At 39.2% G+C, this 12,623-nt stretch overlaps 1 protein-coding gene across 1 annotated transcript; it reads left to right on the top strand.

The window, feature by feature from the left end:
* The first annotated feature begins 3,294 nt into the window (after positions 1–3,294).
* On the top strand, positions 3,295–11,324 carry LOC103724158 (receptor kinase-like protein Xa21). The gene is made up of 4 exons (XM_039115277.1): positions 3,295–5,044; positions 5,095–5,623; positions 10,001–10,491; positions 10,742–11,324. The coding sequence occupies exons 1-4, from the start codon at positions 3,295–3,297 to the stop codon at positions 11,116–11,118; spliced, it is 3,147 nt and encodes a 1,048-aa protein (XP_038971205.1). The 3' UTR covers positions 11,119–11,324.
* The last annotated feature ends 1,299 nt before the right edge of the window (positions 11,325–12,623 follow it).

Raw genomic sequence — 12,623 nt, 5'->3', positions numbered from 1 at the left:
TTGGCCCAAAAAAGTCCTTAGGCATTACCTGATGGGGCTATTTATAGTCCCCGTGAAGGTGCCTAGTTGGCGGAGAGCTGGTGTATCCTCATCATGGGAGGAAATGGCTTTAGCCACGTGGCGTGTGGCCACGGCTTGCTTGAGGCACATGATTTGGGCCGTTCTTGTTCACGGCATGGCGTCAGGGTATGGCCCTTGTCAGTAGGCATGGCTGAGGCAGCAAGGCGTAGTCTTTGGTCGATGTGTCTTGATGTGGCCAGCAAGCAAAGCATGGTATGGTGAGGTTAGCATGTCCGACCGCATGTGCGGGCATGGGCGCGATCGCAAGCGAGATCAGGTAGACTTGGAGGCCACAGCAGAAAGCCGAGGTCTGCTCGGCAGGGTGCCCCGAGCTCAGGTCAGGGCGTCATTATCTGTGGTCGACAGGGTTTTTTCGGCTCTTGGTCGACGCTGCAGGGCGCCCCGAGCTCGGGCCCGGGACGTCATTATAGAAACCTGCGGCTGACGGGGCCTCTTCAGCTCTTGGTCGGCGCTGCAGGGCGCCCTGAGCTCGGGCATGGGACGTCGTTATAAGCATCAAAGGAGGTTGCTGCAGGTCACGACAGCGGAGAGATCTGGCCGAGGTCGGCTTGGCCTTCGACGAGGTCCGAGATCGGACTGGCTCTTAGAGGGACCGAGGTATGGCCTGGTCGGTGCTGAGGTCTGCTTGGCCAGAATGGGATGGTCCCACGCTGTAGCAGGACGATCCATTTTGCCCCCCCATCAAATATTATATTATATTATATCATAATATATTAACATGTTATGTTAAATAATTTAATATTATATTAAATTATTATGCTATAGTATACAATATTATATTACTATATTATAATAATATTATATTATATTACAATATTATACTATATCATATATTTATGCATTAATATATATTATATTTTATTATGCTCTATTGTATAATTCTATGTAATATCCTTTATAGCCATTTTGTTATACCAAAAATATTTTCTCAGTTTGTTTATCAAATATATATTAAAGTGGCACCGCACTTTAGAAGTATAGTTACCAAACAGCAAATGACTTTTTATAAAAGTTTTACTTCAAAAAATTTCTACTTTCAAAATTTTTATTTTTAAAAGCTCTGTTGCCGGCTCTCTAAACGGGGCCTTAATCAAGTTCACATTTATTAGTCTTCTTTTTATGTTTTCTGCTATGAGTCCAAATGGGGCCTTAATCAAGTTCACATTTATTAGTCTTCTTCTTTTATCTTTTCTGCTATGAGTCCAGATGGGGCCTTAATCAAGTTCACATTTATTAGTCTTCTTCTTTTACCTTTTCTGCTATGAGTCCAAATGGGGCCTTAATCAAGTTCACATTTATTAGTCTTCGCCTATGAGGTCTTCCATGGAAGACAAGCATATCTTAGGCCCTGTTTGGGGGAGCTGTTGGTAGTAGAGCTGTTAGAAGTAGAGCTGTTGGAATTAGAGCTGTCTGAAGTAGAGCTGTTATAAAAAGCTGTTTGCTGTTTGGTAACTACATTCGTAAAGTGCTGTGGTACTTTGTTTTGTGTTTGGTAAACAAACTGAGAAAGTACTTTTGTATGACAAAATTACCATAAAGGACATTGCATAGTATTATATAACAGAACATAATAAAACATAACATAAATTAATACATAAATATATGATATAGTATAATATTATTGTAATATAAAATAATATTATGTTGATATAGCATAATAGTGATATAATTATTAGAGTAAATTAATATTTGGTAATATAACATAATATTAAATTATTTAATATAACATATTAATGTATTATGATATAATGTAATATATATTATATTTATAGTATAATACAATAATAAAAGTATAAACTATTATAATTATTAGTATAAATTAATTTCTCATAATATAACATAATATTAAATTATTTAAAATAACATATTAATGTATTATAATGTAATGTAATATAATACATTAATATATTATTTTAATATGAACATTTTTGTCAAAAATACAGCTTTCCGAAAAAGCTGAAACAGCTTCCTTCCAAAAGCTCCAAATTGGAGCTTCCTCCCAAAAGCTGTTTTCAGCTTCCCGCAAAAGCTGAAATAGCTTTTTGAAAAATTTACCAAACACAGTTTTTCATCTAAAAGTACTTTTGGAAAGCTAAAAAGTGCTTTCTGGCCCTCTAAAAGCCCCAAACAGGACCTTAGGCATTTTACGTACTCTTGGAGGACCAACCCAGCTGGCAAATAATCTTGTGCATGTCACACCAAGATTAACATCCGTTCCCCATCCAGGCAACAGAGAGTTTACCTCATGCTGCATTGCCACCTGCACACAGTCCAAGAATTTTCGCCCGATGTGCCCAGGAAAGAGGAGTACGAGGACTTAATTACCGGGCGACCGAAAAAGCAAAAGAAAAACGAAGTCTTCCGCACGTTTTTCCACTACAGAGAGAGAAGAGCTTTAATATCTTATTCAACTTTCCCCACGATCGACAACTCCCTACATCCCTCCGGGACAGTGAACATAAGTTTTGAAACTGGAGAGTCAATTTGCCATGCTTGATGACTTTATTAGCCAAAAAAAAAAAAAAAAAAACCAAATGAAGCTATATGATGGCCTGGGTACGGAAACGGCATTACTTTCAATTTTACCTCCATTCATTAAATGAATAGAATACCAGTTTAAATCTTAGGACAACTTTAGTTTGCAACAAAAATTTTTTTACTGGATTATTTTTTCTGAAAAACTGATTTCAAAAACATATGATATCTAAGAAAATAATTTTGACATCTTTGGCTGACAATGAGAAAACAGTACAATCTAAAATGACTTATATTTGGTTGAGCATCTAATTTCTTAGCAAAATTGTGAAAAATATCTATTATATCCTTAATAAAAAAATATTATCCATAAATTTTGATGGCTTAAAAGAGTAGTTTTGGAAAAAAAATTTAAATTTTTAGCTTTTCCATGTTCCTCGTAAATTTTCTTCTTTATAAAATATGAAAACTTATTCCAAAAAAAATGATATATTTTTTTTTTTAAAAAAAATTCAACCAAATAAGAGGCCTTTTCCTCCTTGAAGCAACGTGGGACTAAAATATTTCGCGTGGACCCGCCGCCCAAGCCAAGTCCGTCTAAAGACAGACGACTCCAGATATCCACCGGCCCAGAAATCCTACTATAAAGTTTGCCTGCTCTTAGAAGGCTTCATCCAAAGCCTCCACCAAGCTATGTGGTTTATTGTTTTCCTCTCGATCGACTTCCTAGGAGCGCGCATGGGATATCTCTCCAACTCGCAGAGGGCATGCTCTTGGTGCTCCTCTCTCATGTGTGCAACTCTTCTACTCTTGTGTCCTTTTGTGCTTTCATCTCCCCAATCTCCTGCTATCACCACCAGCACTGCAACCTCCTCGGCGGGGAACAACAGAAAAAGCGTAAGCGACCACTCAGCTCTCATTTCATTCAAGTCCAATATATATGATGATCCATATGGGGCTCTGTCCTCCTGGGACAACAAGTCGCTTCATTTCTGCCAGTGGCAAGGCGTCACATGTGGTAGTCGGCACCCTGAGAGGGTCATTGCTCTGGATTTACCCTCCCTTGGCCTGGCCGGAACCATATCACCATCCGTAGCCAACCTCGCCTTCCTCAGAAGACTGAGTCTCCAAGAGAACAAACTCGACGGATCCATCCCTCAAGAGCTCGGCCATTTGCATCGACTGCGACTTCTCAACCTAAGCGTGAATTCTCTAGAAGGACAAATTCCATCCAGTCTTGGCAACTGCAGACATCTGATTTCGCTTGACCTAGGTAAGAACCTCCTCAACGGACAAGTGCCCCATGAGTTGGGATCACTTCCTCAGCTCATCGGCTTGATCCTCCGATCGAATAATCTTACGGGAGCCATGCCAACATCTTTGGCCAACCTCTCCTCTTTGGACTACCTCGACTTGTCGCAAAACATGATTACGGGCGGCATCCCACATTGGGTAGCGAACCTGACCTCCGTCATCACTTTTGGTCTTGTAAGCAACGCTCTGTCGGGGGGCATTCCATCTTCATTATGTCGTCTTCCCTCTCTTGCTGCCCTCGGTGTACAAGAAAACCAGTTATCAGGCATGATTCCTCCCTGTCTCTACAATCTCTCAAGCATCCGTGTCTTGGGTCTTTCGTTTAACAGTCTCGGAGGGACTATCCCATCTGACATAGGCAGCACTCTTCCCAACCTCATAGATCTCCAGATGGGCGGCAATCACTTCATCGGACTTATCCCTTCTTCATTATCCAATGCTTCTGGACTGGTTTCAATTCAGTTACAAAGGAACAATCTCCATGGAAAAATCCCTCATAATCTTGGAACCTTGAACTTGTCAGTCCTGGCACTTTGGTGGAACCAACTAGTAGCCAAGGATGCCGATGATTGGAGCTTCCTCACTGCTCTAACCAACTGCAGCAAAATGACAGTACTACATATCGGCGAAAATTACCTCGCTGGTGTCTTACCCAACTCCATATCCAACCTCTCCACAGATACGCGTCTCCTTTTGTTTGAGAATAACCAGATATCTGGAAGGCTGCCTTCAGATATAGGGAATCTGAAAAACCTGGCTGTACTTTACATGGGTGCAAACCTTCTCACAGGTAATATCCCTGCCTCTCTTGGATATCTTAAAGCACTGCATCAGCTCGATATGTCTCTAAACTCCTTCTCCGGCCAAATTCCACCTTCACTGGGAAACATTAGTCAGTTGAATGAACTCTATCTGGGAGGAAACACATTGAATGGAACCATTCCAACCCACCTTGGAAACTGCAAGAACTTGCAGTCACTAGATCTCTCCCACAATCAGCTTACAGGCCCTATACCCATAGAGATTCTTGGCCTCTCTTCCCTATCTAAACTCCTACACGTATCACACAACGCATTACAAGGCTTCTTCCCTTCAGAAATTGGCAGCTTGATAAATGTCAATGACCTCGATGTTTCCGAGAACAGACTGTATGGCGAAATCCCTGATAGCATTGGCAAATGCGTGGTCCTCGTAAACCTTAATATGCGCGGTAATTTTTTTGAGGGGATCATCCCGACACCGTGGGCAATCTAAAAGGCCTTCAATTTCTGGACCTCTCAAGCAACAACCTGTCCGGGCATGTACCAGAATATTTCCAGATGTTTCACTCGCTCCAGTTTCTGAATCTCTCTTTCAACAACCTTGAAGGTGACGTTCCGCTAGGTGGGGTCTTCGCAAATATGAGCGCATTTTCACTTATTGGAAATCGAAAGATCTGTGGTGGAATCCATGAACTGCACCTGTCACCCTGCCCCTCTACCCAACCCCATGGGAAAAAACACAAAGCGACTATCTTGGTTGTGATCATCGCAGTTGCCAGTGGAGTTCTAGGAGTGACTCTGATTCTCTTCTTCGTGTTACATTACCGGACTCGAAAGACAAGAATGAGACGTTCATCCATGGCAGCCATGAGAACAGAATATGTTAGAGTCTCTTACACCGAATTGGTCAGTGCAACTGATGGGTTCTCTTCAGCAAATCTGATTGGTGTTGGGGGTTTCGGTTCTGTATATAAAGGGGTCATGGATTGGGATGATATAAAAATGGTTGCTGTAAACAGGGGCGGCCCAATGCATTTGGGGGCCTAGGGCGAACTCACTAAATGAGGCCTTTTTTAAAATAATAATAATAATAATAATAATAAATTTTTAATAAGTATAAAATACTTTAAAAATTTATTTAAAAATAATCCGTCTAGCTTTTTGAGATGCAAAATTACTAATCAAACTTTTGTACTCAAGATTCATTAAAATATTATTTTCAATCGATAATATAGCTAATCCATTTAATCTTTCTTGTGACATAGTTGACCGCAAATAAGTTTTTATCAACTTTAATTTTGAAAAACTTCTTTCAGCAGAAGCAACTGTTACAGGTATTGTTAACAATATCCTATAAGCAATGAATGCATTTGGAAAAGAATCTATTTTTTTAATAAAACTTAAAGTATCAATAGGGGTACTAGTTTCTATTTGTAAAACTTCTTTTAAAACATTTAACTCCGAAAACAGATCAAGACCATCAATATCAGAATATTCACCGTGCTTTAAAAAGTTTTCAAGATTAAGACAACACTTTTTCAAATTCTCTTCATTCAAAGATTTTAACTTTCTAAAATTAAACAAAAAACCAAAAACATCTTCATATATGGTGAATTGTTCAAACCTATTTTGAATTGAAGAAATAGCTTGATCTACTATATATAAAAAGTAATCAATTCTAAAAGATTCTTCAGCTGATCTTGTTGTTTCATCATTACTATTTTCATCAAATTGTTTTTTTCTACGGATCACACGTTTTTCACGAAATATAGGTTCTATTTCCATTTCATTTGCAATTTCTTTAGATGAATTCAAAGCATTCATGAATCCATTTTCCCTATAACTTTTCAAATAAGAAAGAAGATTTTTTAATTGATCTATAGCAACATCAATATGCATGTCTTCAGATTGTAAGTTCTTACTAACTGAATTAACAGCAAACAATATATCATACCATATATTCATGCCTAACAAGAATTCAAAATTTTCAATCTCATATGTAGCTAAACATATAGCCTCACTCTTTATTTTAGGATCTTCACTAGTTTCCGCTAATTGAATTAAGGCATCTCTTATTTTAGGAGCTTGATGTTTAATTGCTTTGACACTTTCAATACGACTTTCCCAACGTGTCTGTGACAAAGGTTTAAGAGTTAATGTAGATACATTATCTTGTAAAATTTTCCATCGTTTTGTAGAAGAAGAAAATAAGGTATAAATTCGTTATATTACTCCAAAAAAAGATATAGCCTTAGGACATGAGTTAGCAGTATCACATAATACTAAATTTAAGTTATGACATCCACATGGTGTATAAAACGCTCTAGGATTTATATCTAATAATCTTCTTTGTACACCTTGATGTTTTCCTTTCATATTAGATCCGTTGTCATATCCTTGTCCTCTTATATCATTAACCTCAAGTTTATATTTTTCTATTATATTTATAAGTGCACCAAAAAGGCCTTTTCCAGAGGTATCATCTACTTCTAAAAATTCTAAAAAATATTCTTCTATTTTTATTGGACTTGTTGAAATATCCACACATCTTAAAACTAGAGTCATTTGTTCTTGATGGCTTGCATCAGGAGTGCAATCAAGTATTACAGAAAAGTATTTTACTTCTTTAATCTTTTTAATTATTATAGTTTTAACTTCAAATGCTAACATTTGAATCAATTCATTTTGAATCTTATGACCTAAATAATGATTGTGAATTTCACCATGTTGAATGCGTCGAACATGTTCTTGCATTACTGGATCAAATTCTGCAATCATTTCAATAAGACTTAAAAAATTTCCATTATTATTTTGATAGATCTTTTCATTCTTTCCCTGAAATGCTAAATTATTTTTTGCGAGATTTTTTACGACAGCAAGAATTCTCAATAATACTTTTTTCCAATGATCTTTCTCTTGGTTTATTTGTTCTTGGAGATTTTTGTCGATTGTCTTATTTTTCAACAATCTTACTTCTAAATTAATCCACTTATTCATGCTAGTAATATGTTCACTAGTTATTTCATGATTTTTGAGTATAACACCTAGATTTTTCCAATTCCTAGTTCCTTCATTGACTAAGTGACTCGTGTTAGGTGTTGAATCAAATAATTTACAACAAAAGCAATATATCCTATCCAAATCCTTTGAATACACTAACCATCTTCTATCATGTTTTTCACCATTAGGTAATTTACGAATATAATGTAGCGTAGAGAAGTGTCTATTATTTTCATCCCTAGGAAAATGAAGATCATAATCTCTAATTGGACCTATTTCCAGTAATAGATCTCTCAACTTTGTATCGATTTGTTTCTATTGACCAGGATCGTATATATTTGTAGAAATAGAACTAGTTTCATTAAGCTCTACACTATCCTTATTTATTCTATCTCCTTCTAATTTCTCATTGTGTTCTTCACCATGAATATGGTTGTCAATTTCATTTTGTTTCATTCTTTCCATGTCATCTTCTAGTTCCATTTCAGGTGCTTGTTCTATTGCTAATTTCTGAGTTAAACTTGATGTGGTGTTTTGCTTGTTTGTGACAACAAATCTATCTAAAGCTCCTTTTTGAGATTGAACGAGTTTTTCGATTTTTCTTTTCTTTTTAAGTTTTTCATATCCACATTCATATTTTTTAATAGATATTTGAATCTAAAAATTATATTATCAAACAAAGCAATTAAGATAATCACTATAAACAAATCAAAATACAAAAGAGTCGAAAATGATAAAATTTGATAATGTCAAGAAAAACGAACTCAAGCTCCGACAAGCGGTATCGGAGACCGACGGGTGGAGTTGAAGAAGAGACCGAAGACGCAACCGTCGAGATTCGAGAACGCCCAAGATGCAAACTATTCAAAAACGGTAAGATGAAACCAACAATCAAAATTAGAAGAGAAAAATTGTAACAAAATTATAAGAATTGTAACAAAATTAGATGAATTAGAAGCAGGAGGTTATAAATTAAAAAAGTATGTTTCTTTAGAAACAAAAAAATAGTGAAGGAAATTTTATTGGAATAAAAAGGGGATCAAACTATCCTAGTATAACAGGCTAACAGCACCTGGAGCCCATTCAATCAGAAATTCTCCCTTCACTGCTCCAGAAGATTGTTTTCGTTAGTTATAATTCTATGTAACTATGTAAGTTGTGGAGGCCATACATGAGATGATAAGTCAATAGTTGCAACTTGCAAAGCATAAGAATGTTCATGCTGTTTTCCATCAAATTCTCCTACTAACTATTAACAGCTTCTACAGTTCTACTAACAAATAACCTATTTGCTCGAGGTGCCAAGGCTGCAAGGCATATCGATCATAAGAAGGATCCCATGAGCTCTCCAAGTTGACCAATTTTATAAAGAGAAAATGATTAAAATTACATGATAGATTACATGATAGATGAATCCAATGGACTTTCGGACTTTCCCATCCTTTGCCTAAAAAACAGAAAGAAATAACATATGGTTTACTGGTTTAGGCATTTCATCAAACATCTTTAAGCCAGAGAGAGACTTACAAGTTACAACTCAAATGCAGTGCAGGCTGCAGCAGCGAGCGCCGAGCGGGGTTGACGACCTGATCTGCTGATCACCTGACGTGAAGAAATCAAAAAGATGGGGTCGCAGTGTCGCACCGTCGTCCGTCGCAATCTCACAGACGTGAGTCGGGGGACGGCCGGACGGGAGCCCGGAGGGAGGCGAGGAGGTCGCCGGTCGCGGGATGCCAGGGAGGCGGGGACGACGGGGAGGCAGAGCCGCAAAGGAGACGACCTCGTCGGCTCGCTGGTGCGGCGAAGACTTGCAGGCAGCCAGGCAGCCGGGAGGGAGGCGAGGAGGTCGCGGCCTCACGGGATGCCGGGGAGGCGGGGCGGGGAGGCGGAGGAGATGACCTCGCCGACGAGGCAGCGAAGAGGATTTTAAAGTTTAAAGGCTTGGGCCGATGTTGCAGAGGATTGAGGAATGAGGAGGAGTGGAGCTGTGGAGGAGGATGATGAGGATTTTAAAGAAAAAAAATGATGAGCGATGGCCGATGGGATTGGGACGGGAGTCACCGTTCACGGAATGGCGTCGCGGCGAGACACCCTCACTCCCTCAGTAGCTCAGGCCTCAGGCGTCTTGTCGTCGAGGTAGCCGTTGCCTCCTGCCGTCCTGCGGCCCTGTACTGTACACTATAGGCTGTACTCTGTAACAGTGTAGCTAGGAGTGGCCGAGACTGCCGAGTGGGACTGTGGTTGTGGGAGCTGGAGCCTGGGACGCTAGGATTAGGAGTCGTGGTCTGCAGCATGACGGCATCTGCCGGTCTGGCGGGGGCCTTCCTTCAAGCCGGGGCCTTGGGCGACCGCCTAGGTCGCCTAAGGCTTGGGCCGCCCCTGGCTGTAAAGATACTGAACCTTCAGCAGCAGGGGGCTTCAAGGAGTTTCATAGCTGAATGTGAGGCCTTGAGAAGCATCCGACACCGGAACCTGGTCAAAATCATAACTGCATGCTCTAGTGTTGATTTTAGAGGTAATGATTTCAAAGCATTGGTTCTTGAATTTATGGAGAATGGAAGCTTGGAACGATGGCTGCATCCGGAAGTGAATGAGCAATGCCCGATGAGTAATTTGAATTTAGAACAGAGAGTGAGCATAGCCATCGACGTGGCTTCTGCACTGGATTACCTTCATCATCACAGCCCGGTGCCAATCGTGCATTGTGATCTCAAGCCGAGCAACATTCTTCTGGACGGCGACATGACTGCCCGTGTGAGTGACTTCGGACTGGCGAAGTTTCTCTCTGAATCTACTGACTCATTCTCCATATCTGCTAGCTGGGCGGCAATAAAAGGATCGGTTGGATACATCGCTCCAGGTGAGACTCCATTTTCTTCCTAGGTAGGCTAATATAGACTAATAATGAGCAGCTAAAGACAGATAGACTAATCTGGTTCATTCATTATGGTACAACATATTTATACCTTTTGATTTGAATTTATGCTTCTAATATAATCTTTCGGTGGCATAGAGAAATGATCCACTTCTTTGTTTTGTTTGTGGAGCGATTTATCTTGATTGTTTAATTATGTTAATTTTGCCGTTGTCTTTGTACAAACATATATCAGAGTATGGTTTGGGAAGCCAAGTATCGACCCAAGGAGATGTGTACAGCTATGGAATACTTCTCTTGGAGATGTTTACGGGAAGGAGACCCACAGATGAAACCTTCAATGAGAGCTTAGATCTTCATCGATTTGCTGAGATGGCTTTTCCTAGTCAAATTTTGAACATCGTAGATCCGCAGTTGATACGAGAGGAAGAGTATGAAATTATCGATGAAATACAACAAAGGTGGGCTGAACAAGACAGGATACAAGAGTGCTTAATTTCAGTGATCAACATTGGGCTACAATGTTCCAGCAAATTACTCAAAGAACGAATGCATACGGGAGATATTCTTAAAAAAATGACGGCAGCGAGGCAGATACTTTGCAGGGTCTAAAGTTAGAGAGAATGATCCACAAATATTAGTAAGATATTATGAAGGCTTACATAAACATACATTATGTAGCTGCTGTTACTTTCCTAAGCCGCTTGTTTTTGCTGTTGCTTCCTGTGCTCATTCCCTTCGACTTGTTTTCATTTTTTTTGGTTTTTGCCTTTTGTCTGTGCCTGCTATTGTTTGAGGGGGCTCTCTTTGGATGCTCTACAATCTTTGGATGCTCTACAATCACATGGCCTGGGATATCGGGATGAACTGCTCCATGGATTTGAAATGAGTTTTGTTTAATCTTTCTCGATAATAAAAAGTGTGTTAACTGTGTACGAAATCAATATAAGTATATATAAAGTAAGGCAGGTATAATTAAATATGAGAGACTGAAAGATGAAATTAAGTAAGATACGTCATTAAGTGGGAGTCCAACTCATAATAAAATAAAAAAATGGAAAAACAGAAGAAAGAAAGAAAAGAAACTTGTAGTTACCTATGTGATGCGTTCTGAATGGCATGTGGTACTGGCATGGGCATGTCCCTATTGAACTGTGACGCAATTATGCTTGTCATGGTTGCAAAACCGGATGATCCTACGCAGGAGGACTTTCCAATGCCCATGACTTTTAAGAACAAACGCCAGTAGAAAAATTATACTGGAGAGAATATAAAAACTTTATTAAATAATAAAAGTATTACAACTTACTTTTGAAGCAAAATTCTTTCTTTAAGGACATCTAACCCTTCTCTTCAAAAATACATTTAAAAAATAATAATAATAAGTAAAGTTGACAGGTTCTATATGAGCCGAGCTTCTATTTCGTTTCACAATAAGGCTCATGTTCGGGCAATGCGGAGGAGAGAGGACTTCGAAAGCTCTATCTCCCCCTCCCTCCGTCTCTCTCGGTCTCCGCCACTGTCTCCCTCTCACTCTCTCCCTTCCTTCCTCTCCCTTTTCCTCCTCCTTTCTCTCTCTATTTTTCTCTTTCTTTCTTCCTCTCCCTTACCTTCGCTGGTTTCTTGATCCAAAGGTCGGAATCGTTTCGGATGGCTTTTGATACGGCTTGATACACCTCAAATCGGACGATTCGGGACAATATCGTCGACCTTAATGCCATCTAATGTTGTGGTCCCTCTTGCAGAGATGAGGGGATCCTGGGAGAATTTGCTTATGCAATCATTATACTAAAGGCCTCCAATGTAATTCTTGGGAGGGACCTAGGATGGTTAATAGTTAGTTAGTTGATCAGCAAATTTATCTTGAGAATTTCCGCACTATCTTGGAGGACATAAGGAGGCTCATCAGTATCCTGCAATCTTTTAAGGCTATCCATATTTACAAGAAAGTGAACAATGCAGCGAACTAGATAGTCTTCTATATTGCTAGACACTCAAGTTCAGTTATTTGGGATCTGATTGAGAAGTATCAATTCTATTGCGAAATATGTTTAACTGTAGATGTTGGAAGCTCTATTTATTGTAAAGCCCTGTAATTGTGACTTTAAAAAAAGGTA

Source organism: Phoenix dactylifera, chromosome 17 (genome assembly GCF_009389715.1).
Source record: "Phoenix dactylifera cultivar Barhee BC4 chromosome 17, palm_55x_up_171113_PBpolish2nd_filt_p, whole genome shotgun sequence".
In the NCBI taxonomy this organism is placed as follows: Eukaryota; Viridiplantae; Streptophyta; class Magnoliopsida; order Arecales; family Arecaceae; genus Phoenix; species Phoenix dactylifera.
This window is presented reverse-complemented; position numbering and strand designations above follow the sequence as displayed.